This window comes from Muscardinus avellanarius, assembly GCF_963383645.1.
Source record: "Muscardinus avellanarius genome assembly, chromosome: 12".
Taxonomy (NCBI): Eukaryota; Metazoa; Chordata; class Mammalia; order Rodentia; family Gliridae; genus Muscardinus; species Muscardinus avellanarius.
In genome coordinates, this window is record NC_137798.1 from 105,184,363 (window position 1) to 105,210,082 (window position 25,720).

The following is a 25,720-nucleotide window of genomic DNA, read 5'->3' on the forward strand; positions in this document are numbered from 1 at the left end:
GTTCTAAGAGCTTTTGCTCAGACCACACACACGCACGCACGCACGCACGCACGCATGCACGCACACAATTCACCCCAGACTGCAGATCAGGCCTGTCCTGCTCAGGTTCCTCCACGTCCAGTCCTAGGGAGCTCTTACAGAGTCTCACTAGAAAAGCAAAGGTTTTAGCCGGGTGTGGTGACGCACACCTGTGAATGCCACACCTGGGAGGCTGAGACTGGAAGGCCACAGGTTCAAGGCGAGACTCTTCCCAACCTAGTGAGGCCGTTTCAAAGGAAGAATAAAATAAGCCTGGGAGCATGGGGATATAGCTTGGAGGTAGAAAGCCCCTGAGCTCAGTCCCTAGCACTGGTAGAGGGTTGTACATACTGGGCGTGCGCCCGCAGAACACACCAGCCGTCTGTCCCCGCCGCCTCCTTAGTCATGCCATCAGCCAGCCTGGGTAGTGCTGGCTTGTAAAAATAAAACTGACCTGAGAGGAGCAGCCTGGGCTGCCTACAACCTGGAGTCTCAGCTGCCTGAGCGGGGTTTCCTTATCTGTGAGCTGGGGGTTGGGCCTATTGGATTGGGGCTCACCCTCTAGCCTTGTGTTGATTTCTTTGATGAGGGATATTTCAGGAGACATTTTTGATACTCTGTCCCCAGTCATAAGAACTTAATTTTCCTTCTTTCCCTGGATTCCTTCTGAACTTCTTAATTAGTGGCATAAGCTGTGCTGTAATTGTACACCGGTTCTTTTCATCTGAGCACCTACCCACGCTTTGCCCAGTAGCTGTAATTAACTTGGCTTCATGGGCAGGGAAGTGGAGACAGGGTGTCCACGAACAGACGCTGCCACCGCCGTGGAGTCTGCACCTCGCTGGGGCAGCATGATTGGCAGCTTTCGGAAACTTATGTGTGGTGTCTGTTTGTCAGGGCCATCTGAAAATTAGCAGAGAGCTGGGGCCCTCCTTATCTGCCGTGAACTAGTCTCTTCTCCACACTCTTGGCCGAAGAGCAGAAACTCTGTCTCCGTCCGCGTGGGCTGAGGCTGTGCCCTGTGCTGCACCTGTGCTCTCTAGGGCCACCCCCTTGGACTCTTCCAAGGAAGGCCAAGAGTCCTGGGCACATAGCCTCCCCAGGACAGCCCCAGCAGGGGGCTCGATTGTGGACCATTATTGCAGCCCAGTGGGACACCATGGGCTCCTGGGAAAGACAGCCAGAGAAAGCTTCCTGAGGAGGCCTCTGTGTAAAATCGGACCCTCCTCCCGAACAGGGACAGGGGAGGATCCATGGAGAGAAAGAGCATGTGCTGGACTGCGGGCTGTGGAGGAACAGGGCCGGGGCTGGAAGGGTGACATCCAGGCCGAGGGTGAGGAGCGGCTCATGTCACCTTGCCGCTAAGGTGACTCTTGGTCACACCTGTCAGACAGTACCTGACTTTGGATTAAATTACTCTAAAGAATTTCTAGGAAGCTGCAACGAAGTGTAAGTATCAAGTTGGGTGAGGTGGCGCAGGCTGGTAATCCCAGTACTTGGGAAGCTGAGACAGGAGGAGCGCAGGTTCACGGCTGGCCTCAGGTACTTAGGCCCTCTGCAACTCAGTGAGACCCTGTTTCATAATAAAAAATAAAAATATGACTGAGAGTGTAGCTTGGAGGTAGAATGCCCCTGGGTTCTACCCCCAGACCCACAAAGAAAAAAGAAAAAAAATAGTACAAGTATCACTTGACTCATTTAGCTTTTGTTTTTGTTTTATAAGTGTATTTGTGTGTGTGTGTGTATGTGTGTGTGTGTGCGTGTTTCTAAGGATTGAGCCCAGGGGCAGTCTACCTCTGAGCTACGCCCCCAGCCCTATTTTATTCTTTTGTTTTGAAACAGATTCTCACTAAGTTGTGGAGGGCCTCTTTAAGTTTCTGAGGCTGGCCTTGAACTTGTGATCCTCCTATCTCAGCCTCCCAAGTAATGGGATAAAAAGCACCTAGTTTGGATTATTACAAATGCTTTTTTTTTTATTCATTGAACTGTTACTATTGCCTGGTTTTGTGATTGTATTTATTTATTTATTTTTGACAGGCCACAATTGCTGGTTTGGAAGGATCAGGTGATATTGTGTGTGTTTCGTGCACAGGAAATGAAATATTTTTGTTAAAGGGCGATAGAAACATTATAAGGATTTCGAGCAGGCCGGAAGGACTGGCGTCAATAGGTCAGTATGAAGCGTCGGTGTGTGATGGGAGTGGACGGTCTGGAACGTGCAGGGAGCTTGTAATTACAAAATTTGCCACTCGCTTGCTAAATTATCCTAGCTTTATTAAGCAAGGAGGTGTGTGGCGTCTTCTTACAAATCCCGAGGATAACGTTCATGGCACTTTTGAAGGTTCCTACTTCAGGGTAGTCAGGCAGCCCCAGCCGGCGGAGCCCTTCCTGGGGTGGAGGGGGCTGGCCGAGCAGCGGCTGTGCACGCGCCTGCCTGTGGCTCGAGCTCCTGGGGGCTGAGGCAGGAGGTCACAAGTCTGCGCTAGCCTAGGCAAACTGAAGCTTAAAAGAGCGTAGGGTATAGCTCGGTGGTGGAGCATCTGGCTAGCATGCATGAGACTTCAGGTTCAATCCTCAGTACTTAAAGCAAAACAAAAGGAACCACTCAGCTAGCCCCTGATGCCCTCCATGTCAGCGACAGTATGGGGGATAATGCCTCAAAAGATACGGATTTGCAGAGATTTTAGAGTGTTTGAATCTGTCTGGGACATATCTTCCCTGGACATGGTTCTTCCCGTGAGATTGACTTTTCTCTGTGCCTTTGACTCTTGTTTGTTTTTGTAATCCTTACAAGTTCAGATTTTAATGAGCAAAGACTCAACAGGGTTCTGTGTACACCACCGTGCTTCCTGTACCCGTCTCAGTGGTGAGCTGTGCAGTGGAGACAGCCGCCGTGCGGTGTAGACAGTCCCCACGCGGCTCCTTCTCCTGTGGCTGCCGGTCAGTCTTGAGTCAGAGGGCGACCTGGGATGAGCACTGCAAGCTCAGAGTTTCCATAAGAACCAAGTAAGCCAAGGCTCTTGCGTCTGTGCGCGGGGGCCCTCGTGCCGGCAGGGGCAGCATGGCCTGCAGCAGGGACGTGGAGCCTCTGCTGGCCAGGAGGACTTTCTGCAGCGACGGCTGCTCCACATCTGCGCCCTCCAGCAGCTTGTCGCCGCCACATGGGCTGAGCAGTGTGTGCAGTTGAAGAGCTGAATTTGGAATTTGGTTGAATGTTAATTAATTTGAATTTAAATATCCACATGTGGCTGTCAGATTGGACAGACTGACTGGCTGTCAGATAAGACCTTATAGTCTAACACTTGACCAAGACCTTCTGTTCATTTCTTTCTTATTTATTTATTTATTTGCAGTATTAGGAATTGAGCCCAGGGCTATTCTACCTCTGAGCTACATCCCCAGCCCTATTTTTTATTTCTTACTTTGAAACAAGGTCTCACTAAGTTGCAGAGGGCCTCACTGTGACGCACCGGCTCGGTCGGAGCACTGGAGACCGCTGGGGCTCTTGGAAGATGGCCAGGATTCAGCTGAGTTGTGCAGAGCTTTTTCTGCAGCCATCTCTCCCCCTTAATGAAATAAACTCCTTCAAGTCCTGTTCACGGTCCAAACTGTGGAGATCAGTGTCCAGGACTTGGAGGGAGAGACCTGAAATGGGACTCGGACAATTGCCTCTCGTGCAACTGACAAAACTTATTTTCCAAAGCCAAGATTTTTATATCCTTTTTCCAGTGAGATTCCTAGTAGAAAAGTGTAAATACCAAAGAAAAACAGTGAAGCATAGAGGGAAGGACATGTAAATCACCAACCATAAACAAGACAAAAGCAAGGCCTGTGACGTCACAGGTCTTTGTGATTGAGATCAGCCCCCTGACCTTGCAGGTGGGTCTTAGGGGGCAAGGACAGGAGTCACACCCAGAGTTTTTTGGAGAATTTGGCTTTTAGAATCTCCTTTAACCCTTTCAGAACCTTCCGTTCCTTAGGCTTTGTCCATGTCCTTCTTTGTCTAGTAACTTCTTTGAGCTGGATGGGGATGAAGTTGGAGGTCCCAGCTTTCATGCATGTAGTTGGCATGGGGGAATCCGTGCCTTGTACGTCTATGAAGATGCAGAGGGCTGCGATGGATGCCTGTCAGGTTCTGTCTGCAACGCCATCTGATGTCTGAAAACCTCAATCCTATGAAACAACACTCACAATACAGTTTAGCAGACAGGGCCCAAAAAGCAACATGAGGTTTTTAGCTTTAATTGTCAGATGTAATCCTCTAGCCTCTACTATCCTCTCGGGAATACACAAGGTAGGCTTATTAGAAACCTACTCCTCTTTCAATAATCCATCTTCATCACATATGCATACCACAAACCTTCTGCAACTTTGCTTTTAGCCTTCTGCTTTTTATCCTGGTCCTTTCCCATTTTTGGGACAATCTTAGGCTAAACTTTACTTCATACAAAATGCTTTCTTATTCTCACAAGATTTCCTTTCTTTATACCTGTATACTTATTATATCTGTCTTTTGTTCTGACATACATATTCCGTAGCCAGGTGGTGCCTCCATTGTAGTTTTGGGGCTAATGGCCTCAGTTACTCTTAAGGCTTTTACTATAGGTTAATGATTAGAGTCAAAGGCAAAGACAGAGAGGACCTCTGCACTGTAATTGCTGCGGCCTGAATGCTCGCACAGCACCTAAGCTCTGACTAGAGTTTATTACAGCTTGGAGCAAGGCAGGGGGAGCCTGAGGGCCCAGACATATGTTACCAGAATTTTTATTTTCCACGGACTCAGTTTCTCCCGCAGTCCTGATTTTACATCACCGGGGCAAGTTGTGTGGAAAGTGAATAGAACCATTACCAAAAGAACAGTAGCTGTGAAAGGACAGCTAAGAACGAGGAGCGCTCTGACCAGGACCGCGCTCCTCGGGGCTTGCCTCCTTGAGTCCTGCCACGGCATGTGTGCAGGGTCGCGCACGCAGACTCCAAGGAGGGCCGTGGCACCTCACTCAGTAGCTGCGGCTGGCTGCGAATTGCGATCCTCCTGTCTCAGCCTCCCAAGCGCTGGGATTACAGCGTGTGCCACCACGCCCGGCTCTTCTGTTCATTTATAGAATCTTCCACAAGTCACTTCAGAACAGAGCCCACAGCCGGCCCCAGCCAACGACCCCAGTGGTATGCTGGCACTGCCAGGGCAGGAGCCCTGGGTTGCTCACTGGCTGCTGTATCCTGGCACCCAGTGGACACTCTGACGGGGAGCCGATCAGAGCAGACCGCAGCCTGTGCTGAAGGTGCTGCGGAGAAGCCCATCTGGGAGGAGGGCGAGCCCGCTGGGCACCAGTGGTGGGCAGTGCAGGAGTGTGCCCGGCCCACTCTAACTGCCTGCTTTGACGCCAGCTTCCCATCTCCACTTCACTCGAGTGGAAGATTATCTCCTCTTTGAGTTTCAGAAATGTGATTATAGGTACACATGTACTTTTCAAGTGTCCTTAAGGTATATTTAAGACATAGTGTAAATATGAGCTATAACCAAACCATTTTCTTTTTTTGGTGGTCCTGAGGGTGGAACCCAGAGGCTTTCTACCTCTGGGCTATACTCCTAGACCTATTTTATACTTTATTTGAAAACAGGGTCTCACAAAGTTGCTGAGAGCCTTACTAAGTAGCTGGGGCTGGCTTCGAACCTGTACGATCCTCCTGTCAGCCTCCTGAGTGCTGGGATTACAAGCGTGCGCCACCACGTCTGGCTCAAACCATTTTTTTAATACAGACATTTTTCCTTTTTAAGTCACAGTGAGAAATGTTTTGTATTTAGTGGTCTTACCATACTATTGATATTTACAATAGACAGCTATGGTGAATTATTTTTATATTTATTTGCAGTACCGGGGATGGATCCCAGGGCACTCTGCCTCTGAACCACACCCCAGCCCTATTTTTTTATTCTTTATTTTGAAACAGGGTCTCACTGAGTTGCAGAGGGCCTCACTAAGTAGCTGAGGCTATTCGCAACCGCGATCCTCCTGTCTAAGCTTCCCTAATGCTGGATTACAAGTGTGCACCACCATACTTGGCATGGTGAATTATTTTATTGGTTTCAATATATGAGTTTCCTGGAGAACGGAAGCTAGTTGCAATTTTTTGTTTGATTCTTTAATTTTTACTGGTTTCTATGAGTTTAGAATTGCCCAGTTCTTCAGTAGACTGGAGCCTCAGTTTCCTCTGTGACGGCTGGTATTTAGAGCTAGCAGAACAGAATAAGAGCACATGTACTTGAACGACCAGTCCTTACCGCACTCTTCCTTCTCAGTGAGAAATGGTTTGGAGACGTCAGGCCGTTTGGAGCAAGACCACGCGCAGCGTGTGGAGAAGCCTCTGGGAGCTGCGATCTCTGAGACGAGGCTCAGAGGCTCCTCCGTGGCCAGCTCGGCGGCCAGCGAGCCCCGGAGCAGGAGCAGCTCGCTCAACTCCACCGACAGCAGCTCTGGGCTGCTGCCTCCCGGCCTCCAGGCCGCGCCTGAGCCGGGCAAGGCCGGCCAGGCCTCCGCACAGAGGTTCAGCCTCATCAGCTCGGAAGACTTTGAGCAGGAGCTGGTTGTGAGACCTATCAAAGTGAAGAAGAAGAGGAGGAAGAAGAAGACAGGTACTGTGTCACCACGCGCAGGCAGGCTTGTGTTGCTCCTGTCGGCAGCCTGAGCCAAGCCTTGGGGAGGGGTGCGTCTGCCTGTGCGGGAACGTTGTGCTCACTGAGGGAGCGTGCGCCCACCCAGCGCAAAGCAGAGGCGGTCTCAGGAAGCGCACGCAGCCCGCCGGAGGAGTTTCACTAGGAATGGTTCCTACATTGACAGTAAGACACACACATGCGCAGTGTCTACGGTTGGAGCACGACAGAGCACTCGTTCTGGGCCCGCCCGGTCCACAGGGTCGGGCTTGTTCTTTTCAGTATGTAAGTGAAATATTGGCGTCTCCACGTGGTCACTGGCTCCACCGTTTATTGTACCGACACGGGGGTGTGCAGGTAGGAAGTCCGTGCGGTGTCCGCACGGCACACTTCACACTGGGTACTGGATGTGCTGCCGTCCATATGGGATGCAGCCGCGAGCGTTTCACTCCTTCACTCCGTAAGCGCCTCTTGAGTCTCCAGCTAACGGTCACTGCAGTATAAAGGGAGCTGCTATCACATTCCTGAGCATTTTATGTTTTTAAAACATTCATGTATAAGGCCGGGCGTGGTGGCGCACGCTTGTAATCCCCGCGCTTGGGAGGCAGAGACAGGAGGATCGCGCAGGTTCGAAGCCAGCCGCGCGCGCTGGTTTAGGAGACCCTGTTTCCAAAATGAAAATGTAAAAAATAGGTCTGGGAGTGTAGCCCGGAGGTAGAAGGGCTTCCAGGAACCCCAGTACCACCCAAAAAAATAAAATAAAATAAAATAAAACATTCATGTATAGCCGGGCGTGGTGGCGCACGCTTGTAATCCCCGTGCTTGGGAGGCTGAGACAGGAGGATCTCACAGGATAGACCCTGTTTCCAAATTTTAAAAAGTATAAAATAGGTCTGGAGTGTAGCCCGGAGCTAGAAGGGCTTCCAGGAACCCCAGTACCACACACACACACAAAAAAAATGTATAGCCGGGCATGGTGGCACATGCTTGTAATCCCAGCATTTGATGGGAGGCTGAGACTGGAGGATCATGGTTCTTGGCCAGTCTCAGCTACTTGGTGAGTACTTAGTGAGGCCCTCCGCAACTCAGTGAGACCCTGTTTCAAAATAAAGAGTAAAAAAACTGGGCAGGGGGTGTAGCTCAGAAGTCAAATGCCTCTGGGTTCCATACTCAGACCTGAAAAAAAAAATGAATGTGTGACAGAGTCAAACATCCCACTCTGCTCCCGTCCCACTTTCTTGGCACATCTTCAGGGAGGCCTCAGAGCCCATCAGTGGGTACGTTTGCATCCATATAAGTCATTCCTCGGCCCAGCATGGTGGCCCGTGCTTGTAATCCCAGTACCTGGGAGGCTGACATAGGAGAATTGCAGTACTGGGAGCCAGGCGTGGTGGCACACGCTTGTAATCCCTGCACTTGGGAGGTGGAGACAGGAGGATTGCACAGGATCAAGCCAGTCACACTGGCTTAAGAGACCCTGTTTCCAAAAATAAAATATGGAAGTATAGCCCAGAGGTAGAAGGGCTTCCAGGAACCCCAGTACTACCAAAAAAAAAAAAAAAAAAAGATGGAACCCAGGGGCATTCTACCTCTGAGCTACACCCCCTGCCCTATTTTTTATTCTTTATTTTGAAACAGGGTCTCACTAAGTTGTGGAGGGCCTCATTAAGTAGCTGAGGTTTGCCACGAACCAGCAATCCTCCTGTCTCAGCCTCTCAAGTACTGGGATTACAAGCATGTGCTACGATGCCTGGTCATGGTACCCTATTTCAAAATAAAAAATAAAATAAGGCCTGGGGTATAGCTTGGAGGTAGAATGCCCCTGGGTTCAATCCCAGTAACAAAAAAAAAAGTATGCCCACTCTTGCCGGTGGAGGCACATGCTTGTAATCCCAGTACTTGGGGATCCTAGACAGGATCGCAGGTTTGCAGCCAGCCTCAGCTACTTAGGCCCTCAACAACTTAGACCCTATTTTATTTATTTATTTTTATTTATTTTATTTTATTTTATTTTTTGGTGGCACTGGGGTTCCTGGAAGCCCTTCTACCTCTGGGCTACACTCCCATGGGCTATACTCCCAGACCTAATTTTTTTTAACTTTTTATGTGGAAACAGGGTCTCTTAAGCCAGCAAGGCTGGTTCCGAACCAGTGCGATCCTCCTGTCTCCGCTTCCCAAGCATGGGGATTACAAGCGTGCACCACCACGCCCGGGTCTATTTATTTTATTTATTTATTTATATTTTTTTGCGGTACTGGGGATGGAACCCAGGGGCATTCTATCTCTGAGCTACATTCTCAGCCCTGATTTTTATTTATTTATTTTTAAATAGGGCCTCACTAAGTAGCTGAGGCTGACCATGAGCCTATGATCCTCCTGTCTCAGCCTCCCAAGTAAAGGGATTATAAGACTGCATTATGATTTCCAGCTGTGGAACGCGATTCCAAAATAAAAAATAAAAAATAGGGCTGGGAGCCAGGTGTGGTGGCGCACGCTTATAATCCCAGCATTCAAGAGGCAGAGACTTGAGGATCGTGGTTCTCGGACAACCTCAGCTACTTAGCGAGGTTTTAGCAACTCAGTGGGACCCTATTTCAAAAAATAAAAAGACTAAAAGCTGAGACGGGAGGATCGCGGTTCACGGACAGCCTCATCTACTTAGTGAGGCCCTCTGCAACTCAGTGAGACCCCGTTTCAAAATAAAGGATAAAAAATTGGGCAGGGGGTGTAGCTCGTAGGTCAAATGCCTCTGGGTTCCATCCCCAGACCCACAAAAAAATAAATAAATAAAAAATAAAAAGACTAGCCAGGCATGGTGGCGCATGCTTGTAATCCCCGCACTTGGGAGGCGGAGACAAGAGGATTGCTTAGGTTCGAAGCCAGCCGTGCTGGCTTAAGAGACCCTGTTTAGCCAGGTGGCGCACGCTTGTAATCCCCGTGCATGGGAGGCTGAGACAGGAAAATCTCACAGGTTCAAAGCCAGCCTCAGCTACTTAGTGAGGCTCTCAGCAACTTAGTGAGACCTGTTTCCAAATAAAATATAAAATAGGTCTGGGAGCATAGCCTGGAGGTAGAAAGCCTCTGGGTTCTACCCCCAGTACCACCAAAAAAAAAAAAAAAAAAAAAAAAACTTCATTTAAAATATATTTTTTAGCTGGGGGTGGTGGCACACGCTTGTAATCCCAGCATTCGGGAGACTGAGACCTGAGGATCACTGTTCGTGGACAGCCTCAGCTACTTAGTGAGGCCCTCTGCAACTTAGTGAGACCCTGTTTCAAACTAAAGAATTAAAAAAAGGGCAGGGGGTGTAGCTCGGAGATAAAATGCCCCTCCGTTCAATCCCCAGACCCGCAAAAAGAAAAAGTAATAATAATAATAAAATAAACATTTTTTTCTTGAGCCCCCAATTTGCTTTTAAAGTAATCTCTTGCTCTTTACACAGAGTCATACCTTTCTTGAATGTTCTCATTTTAAAATAGAGAGCGGAAGCAGGACCGCCGGCCACAGTTCCCTGGACTCAACACCCTGCTCCGAGCTGCCTGGTGACAGCCTCCAGTCCTTGAACACAGACCTGCTGTCCTTGACCTCAAGTGCTCTGGGCAGCAGTGTGGACCTGGCCAACGCCGAGTCCCCTGGTCAGGAGAGCAGCAGCCTCAGTGGCCAGGTGAGCACCGTGTTGCTGGAGAATGGCGACCCTGATGCATTCAGTGTCCTGGAAGTGCCTGCGTCCACCCCTGCTGGACGGGATGAAGAATGCGAGGCGAGGACGCAGGCGGGTCCGGCCCCCGGAGCCTGGAGTTGGCCCTTGTTCCCCAGGGAAGGCGCCCAAGAGAGCGATGTCACGGGACACACAGCAGAGCCCGGGCCCGCAGACCAGGCCCCGAACCACGCCCGGTCACAGTCCCTAGAACGGGACAGCTCTGCGGAGACCCAGGAGGCCGAAGACATGGGACCCGAGGGCCCCCACGGCGCTTGCTCTGAAGCCCCCCTCCCAGACTCGCTCATGGTGCGAACCGTCCTCGGCTGGGCCCCGGGCACTGAGCAGCGGCTCCCAGGGAGCCAAGCCGCCGAAGGTAGCCCTGAGGAGGCCCACGGGGAGCAGGACGCCCTGACCCACAAGGGAGACCCAACTCAGCCCCGGCACGCCGTCGCTGACAAAGACGCGTGTGAGAGGGACACATCGCCGTCTGAAAGTGCCGTAGGGAGTGTGGGAGTGCACCCGACTCCCCTGGGCCCCGCCTCGGTGGCCAGCGACCGCGAGCCCTGGCGTGAGCAGCCTGCGCAGGGCCAGGCTTGGACGTCCAGTGACGAGGAGGACATCTACGCCCATGGGCTCCCGTCATCATCCTCGGAGACGAGCATGACGGAGCTCAGAGCTGGCCGTTCCCTGCAGGACCTGAGCCACCCGGGCGCGGAGGATGCCCCCTTGCTCAAGTCGGAGCAGGTATGTGGATCCGATGGGGACAGACTAGGGCTTTTGCTTTCCTTTTTTATTTTTTAGTACTGGGAATTGAACCTGGGGCATTTTCTTCTCAGCTATACCCCTACAGTTATTTTTTTCTTTTGCCTTACTGGGGATGGAGCCCAGGGACATTCTACCTGTGAGCTACACCCCCAGCCCTATTTTTCTTTACTTTGAAACAAGGTGTGACTAAGTTGCAGAGGGCCTCACTAAGTAGCGGAGGCTATCCTCGAACCCATGATCCTCCTGTCTCAGCCTCCCAAGTACTGGGATTACAAGTGTGCACCACCATGCCCGGCCACCCCACCCTTTTTATTTGTTATTTTGAAACAAGGTCTAGCTAGATTATCACATGCTGGCCTCAAACCTGCGATCCTCCTGTCTGAGCCTCCCAAGTACTGGGATTACAGACATGTTCCACTTTGCCAGCCAACTAGTACTGTGTATGTGTGTGTGAGAGAGAGAGGGAGAGGAAGAGAGATACACACTAGGAATTGAATCCAGGGATAGTCTACGTCCGAGCTATTCCTACCCAGCCTTATTATTTATTTATTTATCGCAGTACTGGGGATTGAACGCAGGGGTATTCTACCTCAAGCTATACCCCCAGCCCTGTTTTTTATTTTGAAACAGGGTCTCACTAGGTTGTGGAGGACATCACTAAGTAACTGAAGCTGGCCTCGAACTTGAGCCCTCCTGTCTCCGCCTCCCAAGTACTTGGATTACAAGCATGTGTCACCTTGCCCAGCTTCCTTTTTATTTTTTATTTTAAAGTAGGGTCTCACTAAGTTGTTGAGTGTCTCAATAAGACTGGCCTTGAATCTGCAACCCTCCTGTCTCAGCCTCCCACATTCTAGGATTAAAGGCATATGCCACCATGGCAACTCTCAAATATATCTTGAAGTTTGTGTTCTGGGCTTGAATGGCCCGAGCTCCTCCTGGCCCGGCTCAGTAGCTCGCCACTGGCATGGCATCATGCTGCTCTTGGCTCTCAGCTAGCCAGGCCAGACCAGTGGGCACTCTGTGTTGGCCCGCGGCCGTGCAAAGTGCCCCTGGGCGGGGGCCGCCTGTGGCATGGCGAGCCTCCGAGCAAGTGGAGGTGGGTAGGTGTGCTCCCTCCTCTAGTCACACCCCTCCAGGCTCCGTCACAGCCACGGGGGCTCTGCAGAACTGTCTTTCAACCTGCTTACACCGAGTCGGTCTAGGTGTGGGTGGCCAGCCTCTTGTGTCCACCCAGCCACAAGCACTTAGGCATTTCATTTCATGTGTGGGGAGCTGCTAGTTATTGAACCCAGGGGCATTCTACTCTCTCCTTCCCCTACTTTATTCTTTATTTGGAAACAAGGTCTCACTAAATTGCTTTAGACCCTTGATAAATTGTTGAAATTGTCTTCAAACCTTTGATCCTCCCGTCTCGGCCTCCCAAGCACTGGGATTTCCTTTGTACCACAACACCCTGTTCACTTAGGCATTTGATACTAAAAAGTGCAGCTGGGCATGATAGTGCACACCTATAATCCCAGTGCTTGGGAGGCTGAGACAGGAGGATCAAAGGTTTGAGGCCAGCCTTAGCAATTTAGGAGGACACTTAGCAACTTAGCAAGACCCTATTTCAAAGTTAAAAAATAAAAGAATATAGCTTGGAGGTAGAATGCCCCTGGCTGGGTTCAACCTCAAGTACAAAAAAAAAAAAAAGCTCACTCTCCAAATAAATAAAAATAAAAAGGCTGAGTAGTGCAGTGCCCATGGGTTGAATTCCCAGTACTCCCCTGCCCCACCACACCAGCTATGAAACAGTCACCACCGTCCCCATTTTATAGAGGAGGAAATTGAGACTCAGAAGAATGAAGCGGCTCTTGTGGTCACGTGGTAACGAAGGGCAGAGTGGGCCTTCGTCTTCTCCGCAGGCAGCCTTCAGCACTGGCCCTGCGTTTGGTTGGGGCACCAGCCACGCACCCATGGCAGCCAGCAGTGGCCGCCGCCACTGTGCAGTCTCCAGGGAAGACAAACACGTGTTCAGAGACACAGCTGAGTGGGATTCGGCGTGGGTGCCGAGCTCAGGCAGGACTGTGGGAGTCACAGCCGGGCGCCCCCGACCCAGGACCTTAGCGGCATTTAGCAGACCCTTACGCGGGTGAGAAGGGTCCTGACCTTTTGAGGACCTCCCTTTCCCAGCTTTTCCCCACCATGGCCTGCTCCAGGTGGCTGAAGACCTGAGAAATTTTGAGGGGTTTTTTGGGAGCGGTCGAGGAACGTGGTTTGCCAAGGTGAGCAGGTCCAGAGGGAGGTGAACACTGGTTCCCGCTGAGGCACTTAACACCCTCACTGGGTATTTGTACAAGTGCGTCAGTTTCCTTTGCAGTTTTAGAAACTTGTTAAAGCATAAGGACTTTATATTTAGCTTTCATTTTTAAAAGGATCCTAGCAACGAAACAGTGTACACAGTTCCGATGGTCTTAGCCCAGCTCCCACCGCCATCCCCACACAGCATACCATGTGTGCGGAGGGGACGGACTTGAACAGCTCTAATTACACAAGTCCGCGGGGCCGCGGCCGTGCATCTGTGAGGAGCAGCACGCACAGTGCATCTGCCGCAGATGCCGATGAGCACGCCCCCTTGTGCAGAGCCAGTGTGCGGGAGTCAAGCCACGCCCCTTCAGGCCACAGCCCGCGAGCACCGCTGAGGAAGGCGTCCCCTGGTGACCGGAGGCTCTGGGGCTCCTGTTGTACCTGATTCTAAGAGGCGGAATCCCAGGAGCAGGGTCTCCACATGGCTCCTCAGGAGTCCTTTCAGCCGTATCGTTTTGATATTCTGTCCTTTCTCGTCGACAACAGTTGAATGAATACAGCTGTCCCCGCCACAGACCTCACCGGACTCTGTCCTTGTTAAGTTTGCAGAGAGCTGGATGGGCTACTCGGGCCCCGGCTATGGCATTCTCAGCTTGGCGGTCTCCGAGAAGTATATTTGGTGCCTGGACTACAAAGGCAGCCTGTTCTGCAGTGCACTGCCAGGCGCCGGGCTGCGCTGGCAGAAGTTTGAAGATGCTGTCCAGCAGGTGGCGGTCTCCCCTTCAGGTTCGCCTCCCCGGCTCCCAGCCCCCAGCTCCCAGCGCCGAGCGCAGACATCTTAGCACGGCCTCCTACATTAGCCGGCCGTGCAGGCAGCAGCCCGGCCTGCACCCACAAGCACAGGCCAGGGGATTCTCCCCAGAGTTGGGAATGGCTTCCTTTGCCATCCATTAAGAGCATAGCAGGTGTCCATGTGAGTTGGTTTCTGTGTTAATTGCAGTGGTAACACATGAACATATTTTTGTAAGCTATACAAATAGTTTGGGCTCTGAGAGCTTTTAAAGTTATATTAACATACTAAGTCCTTGTAAAACTAAAGTATTTCTGTTTGTCAGTGTTGCCTTAAAGCACTGACTCAGGCAGACAGGCCCATGGCTGCTTTCCAACCATTTAGCTTCCTTTCTGGCATCTCCTGGCTGAGCCGCTCTGGATGAACTCCGCTCCTGGCGGCAGAAGCCGCCCTTCGTTCTTTTCCACCACCCCTCGGCCTCGGCGCGAGGGGGCGCAGTCGTCCCCACGAGGTCCTGCTCCTTGGGCCTGAGTCGTTCCTGCCCGTCTTCCCTCGGCCCTTCCTGACCCGTTGGGGTGGCCCTGCAGGTGGAGGGTGAGCGTGTGTGCGTCTTGTCTGAAGGAGCAGTTTCTTGTCAGGACACGCTAGGCTTGGGCCAGCCCTCTTCCCGGGGCCTTGCCTCACGCCTTGTCTTGTCACCGTTCAGTTTTAGTCTGCTGGGATTGGCTTCCTTGCTTTGGTTCGCTCCTTGTTTGAAAAGCTTTTCCTGAGAGTCTGGGGAAGGTGAGCCTGCCCTCACTGCACCACTGACAGTCTGCATCTGCTTCCTGTTTCTGTGCCTGTGTTCATCTCCCGAGCCCCTTAGAGGGCTCTCTCCGCTCACTTTAGTTACTTGTGTCTCCCACCCTGCGGCCCCTTGTTGCTGCGGTGACTCACTCTCCCTGTGGAATGGGCGCTCTAGGTGACATGTCCTTCGGGCCCATGTCTTTGGAGAGGCGCCAGAGTCCCTGCGCCATGCGGGATTGGGCCCAGGCGGCCACCTGGCAGACCCTCTCGGCCAGACCTCCCACAGCAGCATGCGTTGTCCTCCGTCCTGCCTCCCTCCCTCTGATGGCCAGAATCCCTTTCTGAGTGCAGACAGACCACCCGGATCAAAGGCAGCTCTTCTGTGCATCTCTTCCGTTGGGCTGGCCCAGGCGCGGTGCCTGCCTCCCTGAGGTCCCCAGAGGGCTTGCGGCTGGTCCTTCACACCCGTGCCTCAGGACACCTGTTCCAACACTAGCTGCATCCACGCTCAGGTTGTCACGGCTCTTCCCTCAACGCGCCCGGCCCCGTGTGCCGTTAGGAGTCTCCAGCCTTAACTCGGCCTTGTGGGCGGGGAGGACTCCATTCCACAGATGAGGAAGGGAGGCCCTCAGTGACATGGTGCCCAGACATGCAGCTGGTGGGTAGTGCCAAGGGTTCAGACCAGCACTCTGGGCTCGCCCCGCAGTTTGAGTGGAAGCAACAGGGTATGTTTTAGAAACCTCTCCCTTACAGAGCCCAGCAGGAAGTTTTTTTGTGCAGGTAATTCTAATACTTGCTGGACAGTGAGTGGAATTTTTATTTCCACAGGAGCTCTTCTCTGGAAAATTGAGCAGAAGTCTAACCGGGCTTTCGCTTGTGGAAAAGTCACCATCAAGGGGAAGCGGCACTGGTACGAGGCCCTGCCCCAGGCGGTGTTTGTGGCCCTGAGCGATGACACGGCCTGGATCATCAGGACCAACGGAGACCTGTACCTGCAGACAGGTAGTGCAGGACTGCCTCAGCCCCGCCTCACGGGCCCGCTTTGTTAGTACAATGCAGGACAGTCACATGATCCCTAGGCCCAAAGGAAGTGTAAATGAAAATACTTCTGGAAAGCTCTCCATGCAGTGGATCAGCAGCTCCCACGCCTGACGCAGAGCCAGGCGGGCAAGTTTAGGGCAAGAGCTGGTCACATTGTCAGCGAGAAGCAGCACCAGGATCTTACTCTGGTTATTGCCTCTCAGGTGCCCTGCAGTATCCAGTCTTTATTTTATTTTATTTTTTTTTGGTGGTACTGGAGGTGGAACCCAGAGGCTTTCTACTTCCGGGCTATACTCCCAGACCCATTTTCTATTTTATTTGGAAACAGGGTCTCACTAAGTTGCTGAGAACCTCACTAAGTAGCTGAGGCTGGCTTTCAACCTGTGCAATCCTCCTGTCTCAGCCTCCCAAGCACAGGGATTAAAAGTGTGCGCCACCGCGCCCAGCTAATATGCAGTCTTTAAAAAAAGCACAGAAAGCTGAGCGTGGTGGCGCACGCTTGTAATCCTAGCATTTGGGAGGCTGAGACAGGAGGATCGTGGTTCCCGGACAGCCTCAGCTACTTAGTGAGGCCCTTTGCAACTCAATGAGACCCTGTTTCAAAATAAAGAATAAAAAATAGGGCTGGGTGTATAGCTCAAATGTAGAATTCCCCTGGGTTCCATCCCCAGTACCAAAAATAAATAAATAATAAAAATAAATAAAATCACAGCGCGATGACATTATAACCAGTCGTCCCTAGAAGCTAACTGCCTTGGGCTTTTCAGCCAAGTCAAAGCCCAGCTCCTATCTTATGTGTGAGACAGGGAAAAACAACAAAAAATAATTTGCTCTAAAAAGTAGTTCAACTTGGCCTAGGAAACTGCCCTCAGGGAGACCTTTAGCAGCTAGAAGTGGCACAGTGGGACTTGTTTATTAAAAATGAACTGTAACGAAAGTGAGTGTTTACACACTGTTGGCACGGTGGGGAGTGGTCTCCAGCAGCGGTGGGCCTGTCTGCTCGGGAAGGGCGGGAGCAGGAGCCCTGCACGGCAAGAGGCCGTGTTTGGGCTATGGAAAATCAGTCTTCGGCCGTTTAATATTGCTGATTCTGAGAGCACAGGAGCCTAGGATGGCTCCTGAGGTTGGAGCCCGTGCCCGCCTGCCCTCTCCTGGGCATGGAGGCGCCTGGCTCCCCTGGGCAGCCTTGCCAGTTCATGGCCGAGTGCTGGCCCTGCCCCCAGCCTCGCCCTTCTGTCTTCCTGTAAGTGAACAGCTCCAGCAAGGTGTATGCACGTGTAGCTTCCAAAGCGCTGGGGTTTTGTGTGGACAGCGGTGCCCTTGGCCTGGGGCTGTGGAGTGGTGGCTTAGCCAGCAGCAGCAGAGCAGTCTATGGGGCTGGTTTCAGATGAGGTGGCCCCTGGGCCTGCTGGGTTAAAGGCTCTGGGGCTATAGTAAGGAGTCCTGCAGCCAGGCACAGTGGCACACACCTGTAATCCAGTTACTTGGGAGGCTGAGACGGGAGGATCAGGTTCACAGCCAGCCTCAACAACGTAACCAAGCCCTTAGCAACTTACCAAGACTCTGTTTCCAAGTAATAAAATAGGACTGGAGGTGTAACTCAGAGACAGTGCCCCTGGGTTCCCTCCCTGGTAGATGGTGGGTGGGTGGAAGGAAGGAAGGAAAAGGGCGAAAGGGGCTGGGGGTGTAGTCACTGCATGTGACTCTCACTTAGCTGGGTGTACCGTGGGTGCTTTTAAAATTACAATTCTAGGCTGAGGTCACTGAACACAGGGCTTTGTGGCAGCTGTTTTTATTTTTTGTTTTTGTTTTTGTGTGTGTGTAATATTAGGATTAAACTCAAGGGCATTCTACCTGTAAGGTACATCTCCAGACCTCTTTATTTTTTTACTTTGAACAGGGTCTCACTAACTTACTGTACATTGGCCTCAAATCTGTGATCCTCCTTCCTCAGCCTCCCGAGTTCTAGGACTACAGGGCTTTGGAACTCACCTCAACACGTTACTGACAGGCCCCACAAAGGCGCAGAAAAGAGCCAGGGACAGGGAGTTGGGCACTGAGCTCTGGCCTGCCACAGCCTTGCAGCAGGACGGGGATGCGGAGCTTGCGCTCAGACAACGGACCCCACGCTGGCGAAGGCAGAGGGGGCTGCAGGCTCCCGCGTCAGCTGAGGCCCGGGAGCACAGCCTTACAGGAGGAAAGGGCCCCGCAGCTCCCAGAGCCTTTGTTGGGGTTTTGGGTTTCTTTTCTTTTCTTTTGGTTTTGGTTTTGGTTTTTGCAGTTAGGGTTATTCTACCTCCAGGGGCATTCGACCTTCAGGCTATACCTCCAGCCCTATTTTTTATTCTTTATTTGGAAACAAGGTCTCACTAAGTTGTGGAGGGCCTCACTAAGTAGCTGAAGCTGGCCATGAGCCAGTGATCCTCCTGTCTCAGCCTCCAAGTATAAGTATTAGGATTACAAGAGTGTGCCACCACACCCGGCTAGATCTTTTGTTTTTTGTTTTTTGGTACTAGGGATTGAACCCAGGGCCTCGCTAAATCTGAAACACATCCTTGGCCCTCTTTTTTTTTTTTTTTTTTTTTTTAAGTCAGGTTCGCACTAAGCCTCTAACTTATGATCTTCTTGCCTCCGCCTCCTGGGTAGCTGGATTGCAGCATGCACCAACCACACCCAGTTCCTCCAGAACTTCTTACGCACCTTTGGGACACCAGAGAATTCTGAATTATATTCCTTTAGTTTCCAAAAAGTATTTAACACTGCCTCAGATAGAGGTCACACTGAGGTGGAATGAAGTCATTTTTTGTTGACTAGACCATACAGAGAGAGCTGGGCGTGGTGGCACACACTTGTAATCCCAGCGCTTGGGAGGCTGAGACAGGAGGATCGCACCGGTTCGAAGCCAGCCTCAGCTACTTAGGCTCTCAACAACTTAGTGAGACCCTGTTTCCAAATAAAGTATAAAATAGGTCTAGGAGTGTAGCCCGGAGGTAGAAAAAGCCCCTGGGTTCCACCCCCAGTACTACACACACACAAAGAAGACTTCCGAGAAGATGGCGACCGAAAAAAGCAGCGTTTATGAGTCCTGCTAACACTCGATCTCTTTTGCTAAAAATTTCCTACCCAGCAAAACTATCTATCAAATTAGATGGGGAAATAAGAAGCTTCCATGACAAACAGAAACTGAAGGAATTTATGTCTTCAAAACCAGCACTAGAGAAAATACTCAAAGAGATTAACTACAAAGAAGTAGGTAACACACACCAGAACCAGAGAAACAAGATTTTCCATCCAGCAGACAACTAAGCAAAGAAGAATAAACAGTATTTCAAACAGAAATAAAATCTTAACATGTTAAGAATTAAAAGTTATCTCTCAGTAATCACACACGTAGTTATTGTTTTTCAACAATATTAAGTGAAAAGATTATTATTTCCTTCACCAAATGTTCTTGGAAACCTTGTCAAAAATAACTTGACCATATATGGAAGAAAAAAACCAAACATATCACAGTTAATCAGGAAACCAAGCATGGGAAGGAGGGAGGGGGAGGGAAGGGTTAGGGATTGGGTAGGGGCTGATTGGGTGATGTGTGTGTGTGTATCTCCACAAGTTTTTTATCCCATTAAGATGTATGACTACAATGCACCAATAAAAATTTATTTAACAAAAAAAAAAAACATAGAAAAGCATTTATTAAAGGACATAGCAAGGTACCAAAAAAGAAAAATATAGCTGGGCGTGGTGGGCACGCTTGTAATCCCCACGCTTGGGAGGCGGAGACAGGAGGATCACGCAGGCTCGAAGCCAGCCGTGCTGGCTTGAGAGACCCTGTTTCCAAATAAAAATATAAAATAGGTCTGGGAGTGTAGCCCGGAGGTAGAAGGGCTTCCAGGAACCCCAGTACCCCAAGAAAATAAAAAGAAAATTATGTAAACCGGGACTCAGAATGAGGCGCGGAGTGCTGATGGCGAGCTTCCGCGGACTCGTCCCTCTCGTCGCAGGTCTCAGCGTGGATCGCCCTTGCGCCCGAGCCGTGAAGGTAGACTGTCCATACCCGCTGTCCCAGATCACAGCGCGGAACGGCGTGGTGTGGGCGCTGACGGAGCAGAGGGCCCTGCTGTACCGGGAGGGTGTGAGCAGCTTCTGTCCGGAAGGGGAGCAGTGGAAGAGCGACATCGTCAGGTAAGCGCGTTCTCGCCAGCGGCCTCACCCGGCAGGGCCAGCCCCCAGGCCCATGGCCGTGGACCCTGCGCGCCTCTGCTGGCCGACTGGCATCAGCTCAGCTGCAGACACTCTGCTTCCGGGCTGACCCTGGGCACCCGTCTCCAGGTGGTCTCCTCACCTGGTTTCTCTCCGGCCCACGCTGGTGTCGATAGAGTGCTTTTTTGCATTTGTATTTTCTTCCTTTCTTTTTTTGCAGTACTGGGGATGGAGCCCAGGAGCATTTTACCCAATTTTTGATTCTTTATTTTGAAACAGGGTCTTAGTAAGTTGCAGAGGGCCTCACTAAGTAGCTGAGGCTGTCCACGAACCAGGATCCTCCCGTCTGAGCCTCCCGAATGCTGGGATTACAAGCGTGCCCACCATGCCCCTCTGCTTTTCTGTTTTCATCCAAGTCAACTGAAATTGACCCCTGAATCGTACTTTGTTAGTTCACCTTGTACCATTCAGGATGTGGTCCTTAGGAAAACCAGATCGGACGGTCTCAGTCTGAATTGAGCCAGCCAGGTGTATAGCCGAGACTGTGGGCCGGGAGGGCCAAGGTGGCCAAGACACAACCCCATCAGCTGCCAGCCAGTGAACTGTGTGACTGGCGCCAGCTAGTGTCGAGGAGCCTGGTGGGGTGTGGGCACACGGGACTAGAAGCTGGGGCCTGGCCGGGGCTGAGCCTCAGGGCTGTAAGAACACTCCCGCCGGAGTGGGAGGGCAGGAGGAGCTGGCCACTGGTTGGCGAGGGAGTGCGCAGAGACATGGAGCTCGTGGGCCTCGGGTGCTTCAGGCAGCAGCCTGCTTCTGCGGTGGCAGCTTCCTCTCAGGAGCCTCCCCACCGTTCTGGATCTTCAGCCCGCTCATCAGAACCCGCCACACATTCGGCTGGTTTAATCGCACAGCAGTGTAACTCAGACCCTCCCTTCCTTCCTCAGCACTGGCTGGCTCGCTCCTGTGAGGAGGGGCAGTGTCCTCTCATGCCAAGCCCACCCTAGGCACTGGATGGGCGGCCTTTGAATGCGGGTACCCTGGCTCTGGGCTGACTCCATGTTCTCTGGCTCATTTTCAGTGAAAGGCAAGGTCTGGAGCCCGTCTGCATAACTCTCGGGGACCAGCACACTCTCTGGGCCCTGGACATCCACGGGAAACTCTGGTTCAGAACTGGCGTGGTTCCCAAGAAGCCCCAAGGAGATGACGACCACTGGTGGCAGGTAGGTGCTGCGGCCGACTTGGGTCCATGCCCCCTTTCCACTTCTTCTCTCTTCCTCAAAGATAACGCATTCATGTAATAGTTCCCTTTTGCTATTTGATAGGCTTGACTTTTCTGTGTTTGGGACATTAGAAAACCCAGGACTTTTCACCATAGCAACTACCTTGCAAAGCTTTCTTTGCTTAAGTAATGCAAACTTTATTTTGGTGGTGTGTATGTGTGTGTGTGTGTGAGACAGACAGACAGACAGACAGACAGACAGACTAGGGATTGAACCCAGGGGCATTATACCTCTGAGCTACACCCCCAGGCCTATCTTATTTTTATTTGGAAAGAGTCTTGCTAAGTTTCTGAAGCTGGCTGTGAACCTGCACTCCTCCTGTCTCCACCTCCCAAGTACTAGGATCACAGGCATGTGTCACCGTCCCTGACTTATTTAGACATTTATCATTATACGCTAAGTAAACCCAGGGACACCCATTTGAAGACCTAGATAATAATGAGTTTTAGTTCAGAACACATGTGCTAAGAAAAGAGACTAGACATAATAGGTTTAGAAAACCAGCCCACAGTTAAAATGCACCCACCGTACTTGCTTCAAAGGCCTGTAAGTGATTTCCACGAAGAGGAGAGTTGCCCCGCAGCCCCCAGGAAAGAGGTTGCTGAGAAGCAGAGGTGTGATAGGCTGGCGTGCCATCCGCTCGGCCCTGGTCAGGGCCCACGATGGAGTTCCAGAGCAGCAGCGCTGTCCCTCTTCAGCACCGTTTAGTGTCGGCACAGCTCTGCAGGCTCCCACTGTGGGTGTAAGGATGCGTCTTATGTTTGGGGGCGTTTCGTATGTCCGTGTGCGGTGCTGGAGCTTGACCCAGGGCCTCCTGCGTGCTAGGCAAGCACTCCACCACTGAGCTATAGCCCCAGTCTTTTGTACTGTGTTTTAAGACAGAGTCTCATTAAGCTGCTGCTCACTGTCCTCAAACTTGTGGTCTCCTGTCTCAGTCTGTGAGGTCTGGAACCCAGGGGCATTCTACCTCCAAGTGACACCTCCAGCCATATTTTTATTCTTTATTTTGAAACAGGGTCTCACTGAGTTGCGGAGGGCCTCACTAAGTAGCCGAGGCTGTCCTCGAACCGAGATCTTCCTGTCTCAGCCTCCCAAACGCTGGGATTACAAGCATGTGCCACCACGCCTGGCTAACTACTCTTAAAATTGATTTTTCTTGCAGTGCTAGAGCCAGTGTTAATTAGCTGCTAAAGCTTTCCTTCCTCTCTCAGTCCTGCTCACCTGCACATCCTGGTCTGGACTGAGTGTGACGGTTTGGCTGTGCCCTGGGTAGGGCCAGCACTCCCCTGGCGAGCTGAGTGCATCACGCAGCAGCGCAGGCCCGGGCCAGCGCAGAGCTCCTGAGCTGCAGCACAGCCGCGTCGCCGTGAGCCTCTAGCCTCACAGCTTTTCCCGGGTGGGCGGATGGTGGGAGCTTGGGAGGTACCAACGTGCCCGTGGGCTCTGCAGTTGGTCTCAGGCCTGAAGTGGTTAAACCGCTGCTCAGCTTGTTAGGGTGCTCACAGCCAACCTGCACCATTTCACAGGCAAGAAGAAGCAGTGTTTGCATGTGTAACCAAGACCTGATGTCCCCAATAAGTTCCTTTTTGTTTGTTATAAATCAAGTCCCCTAGCCAGGCATGGTGACGCACCTTTGTAATCCCAGTTTTGGGGAGGCTGAGACAGGAGGATCACAGGTTCAACGACAGCCTCCGCAAGTAGAGACTCCCATCAACCAAGTGAGATCCTGTTGTAAAATAAAAATAAAATAGGGCCGAGTGCGTAGCTTGGAAGTAGAGTGCCCCTCAGTTCAATCTCCAGTGCCACAAAAATACACAAATAATAAGAAATAATATGTGGCGACCTTTCACTCAGCAGGGCAGTGTGCATTGCCCTGGGAATGTGCCGGTGTCGTTGTCTGGAATCAGACCCGACCTGCACAGACACGAGTTGAAGTCCTGCGGAGCCAGGCTGGGGCTCACACGAAACACTTAGGGTCAGCGCCGCCCCGGGGAAGCGTCTCCTGAGCTGTCTGTGCAGGGGTTCTCAGGAATACCGTGGAGGGAGTCCTGCCTGGGAGCCAGGTGGCTCTAGACAGCCAGGCCCGCGACAGCACGGGTCATCACATCACCCTACTTAGGGTAGCACCCCAAACTCATCAGGAGTATAGATTTTGTATATGGCTGACCTTTGGAAATACCCGAGTCTAACAGCAAAAGCCTTCTTAGAAGGGATGTGAGGGTGCCGTTGAATTGCAACAGATCTGTGCGGATGGGATGGAGGCACACGGAATAAAAAGCCCACCTTCTCCTGTGGCTTACCCTTCTGGGCAGGTGCGGGCAGCGGCCTCTCCCTCAGCGCTTCCCCAGGCGCACACGCGGCCTGCCCTTCTCCCTCCAGGTGAGCATCACAGACTACGTGGTGTTTGACCAGTGCAGCCTCTTCCAGACCATCATCCATGCCACGCACTCGGTGGCCACGGCGGCCCAGGTGCCTGTGGAGAAGGTGGCAGACAGGCTGCGCCTGGCCTTCTGGTCTCAGCAGCTGCAGGGCCAGCCCAGCCTGCTGGGCGTCAACCACGGCGGTGTCTGGATCTCCTCGGGCAAGAATGAGTTCCACGTCGCTAAAGGGAGCCTCATAGGTGGGTGGTCTTTTGGTTTTAACTGACTTCTTGGATGACTTCAACTTATTTTATTTATTTATTTATTCATTTATTTATTTATTATGCAGTATGGGGATGGAACCCAGGGGCATTTTACCTCTGAGCTACACCCCAACCCTATTTGTTTAGTTCTTTTCTTTTTGAAACCGGGTCTCACTGAGTTGTGAAGGGCCTCGCTAAGTAGCTGAGGCTGTCCACAAACTGTGGTCCTCCTGTGTCTGCCTCCTGAATGCTGGGATTACAAGCGTGCACAACCACAACCAGCCTTTATTTTTTAAAAACTTTTTTTTTCTTTTTGGTGGTATTGGGAATGGAACCCTTCTACCTCTGAGTTATACTCCCAGACCTAGTGTGTGTGTGTGTGTGTGTGTATATATATATATATATATATTTTTTTTTTTTTTTTTTTTTTTTTTTTTTTTTGGTGGTACTGGAGTTCCTGGAAGCCCTTCTACCTCCGGGCTACACTCCCTCGGGCTACACTCCCAGACCTATTTTATATTTTTTATTTGGAAACAGGGTCTCTTAAGCCAGCATGGCTGGCTTCGAACCTGTGTGATCCTCCTGTCTCCGCCTCCCAAGTGCGGGGATTACAAGCGTGCGCCACCTCGCCTGGCTTTAAAAACTATTTTTGCAGTGCTAGGATCAAAACCAGGGCCATGTGCAACATTTAAAGAAATTCTTAAGAGTCAGGTATGGTGGTGCACACTTGTAATCCCAATACTTGAGAGACTGAACCTAGAGGATTGCAAGTTCATGGCCAGCCTCGGCTACTGAGTGAGGCCCTCTGCAACTTAGTGAGACCCTGTTTCAAAAATTAAGAATAAAAACCAGGGCTGGGGGTGCGGCTTGGAGGTAGAATGCCCCTGGGTTCAATTGCAATTCCTAGTACGGCGCAAAAAAAAAAAAGCAAATCCTCAAGACGTCACTCGCGGGGCGGCCGGCGCCAGCGGATGGCACATCTCTTCAGTCTAGCTCGCGGAGCCTTGGATCCTGGTCAGAAGGTGTGTAACCAGTTTCCTGTGGAAACCCATTATGATATCAGAAAAGCAGATGGTGCTGGTTTTATGTTAATTTCACATTTAAATGAAGAAATCCATCCAGACCTCCAGGACCCTGTGAGAGAGGATATCCGTCTCCTAGGGGGAGCGATGGTCGGGAATGAACTGAGCTGGGGTTCGTTTCTGAGAGCGCCTTTGCCCCAGTCCCCGCCGCGCAGCCTCTGTGGGCCTCCGTGGGCAAGAAGTGACTGCACTCGAGGGCCTCAGAGGACACAGCAGGCCACGCTCTCACCCCGCTTAATCCAGAACGTGGGGCCATTCTACTTCTGAGCTACACCTGCTTTATTTTTTATTTTGAAACAGGGTCTCACTAAGTTGCAGAGGGTCTCACTAAATTGCAGAGGCTGGCTGTGAACCTCTAGTCCTCCTGTCTCAGCCTCTCAAGTACTGGGATTACAAGCGTGCCCCACTATGTCCAGCTCTAAGAGGTTTTTGGTGTACTGTACTGGGGATGGCACCCAGGGACTTTCTACCTCCAAGCTACACCCCCAAACCTATTT

General features: G+C 51.5%; 1 protein-coding gene across 1 annotated transcript in view; it reads left to right on the plus strand.

The window, feature by feature from the left end:
* The window catches only part of TECPR2 (tectonin beta-propeller repeat containing 2), a gene marked incomplete at both ends in the record, with an annotated part of 84,131 nt that overhangs the window by 23,598 nt on the left and 34,813 nt on the right, over positions 1–25,720 (plus strand). The window contains 8 exons of the mRNA XM_080707234.1: positions 2,056–2,188; positions 6,317–6,649; positions 10,147–11,111; positions 14,021–14,204; positions 15,823–15,996; positions 20,040–20,220; positions 21,317–21,458; positions 23,898–24,138. Of these exons, the coding sequence (XP_080563360.1) occupies positions 2,056–2,188; positions 6,317–6,649; positions 10,147–11,111; positions 14,021–14,204; positions 15,823–15,996; positions 20,040–20,220; positions 21,317–21,458; positions 23,898–24,138 (2,353 nt within the window). The remainder of the gene's footprint in view (positions 1–2,055; positions 2,189–6,316; positions 6,650–10,146; positions 11,112–14,020; positions 14,205–15,822; positions 15,997–20,039; positions 20,221–21,316; positions 21,459–23,897; positions 24,139–25,720) is intronic.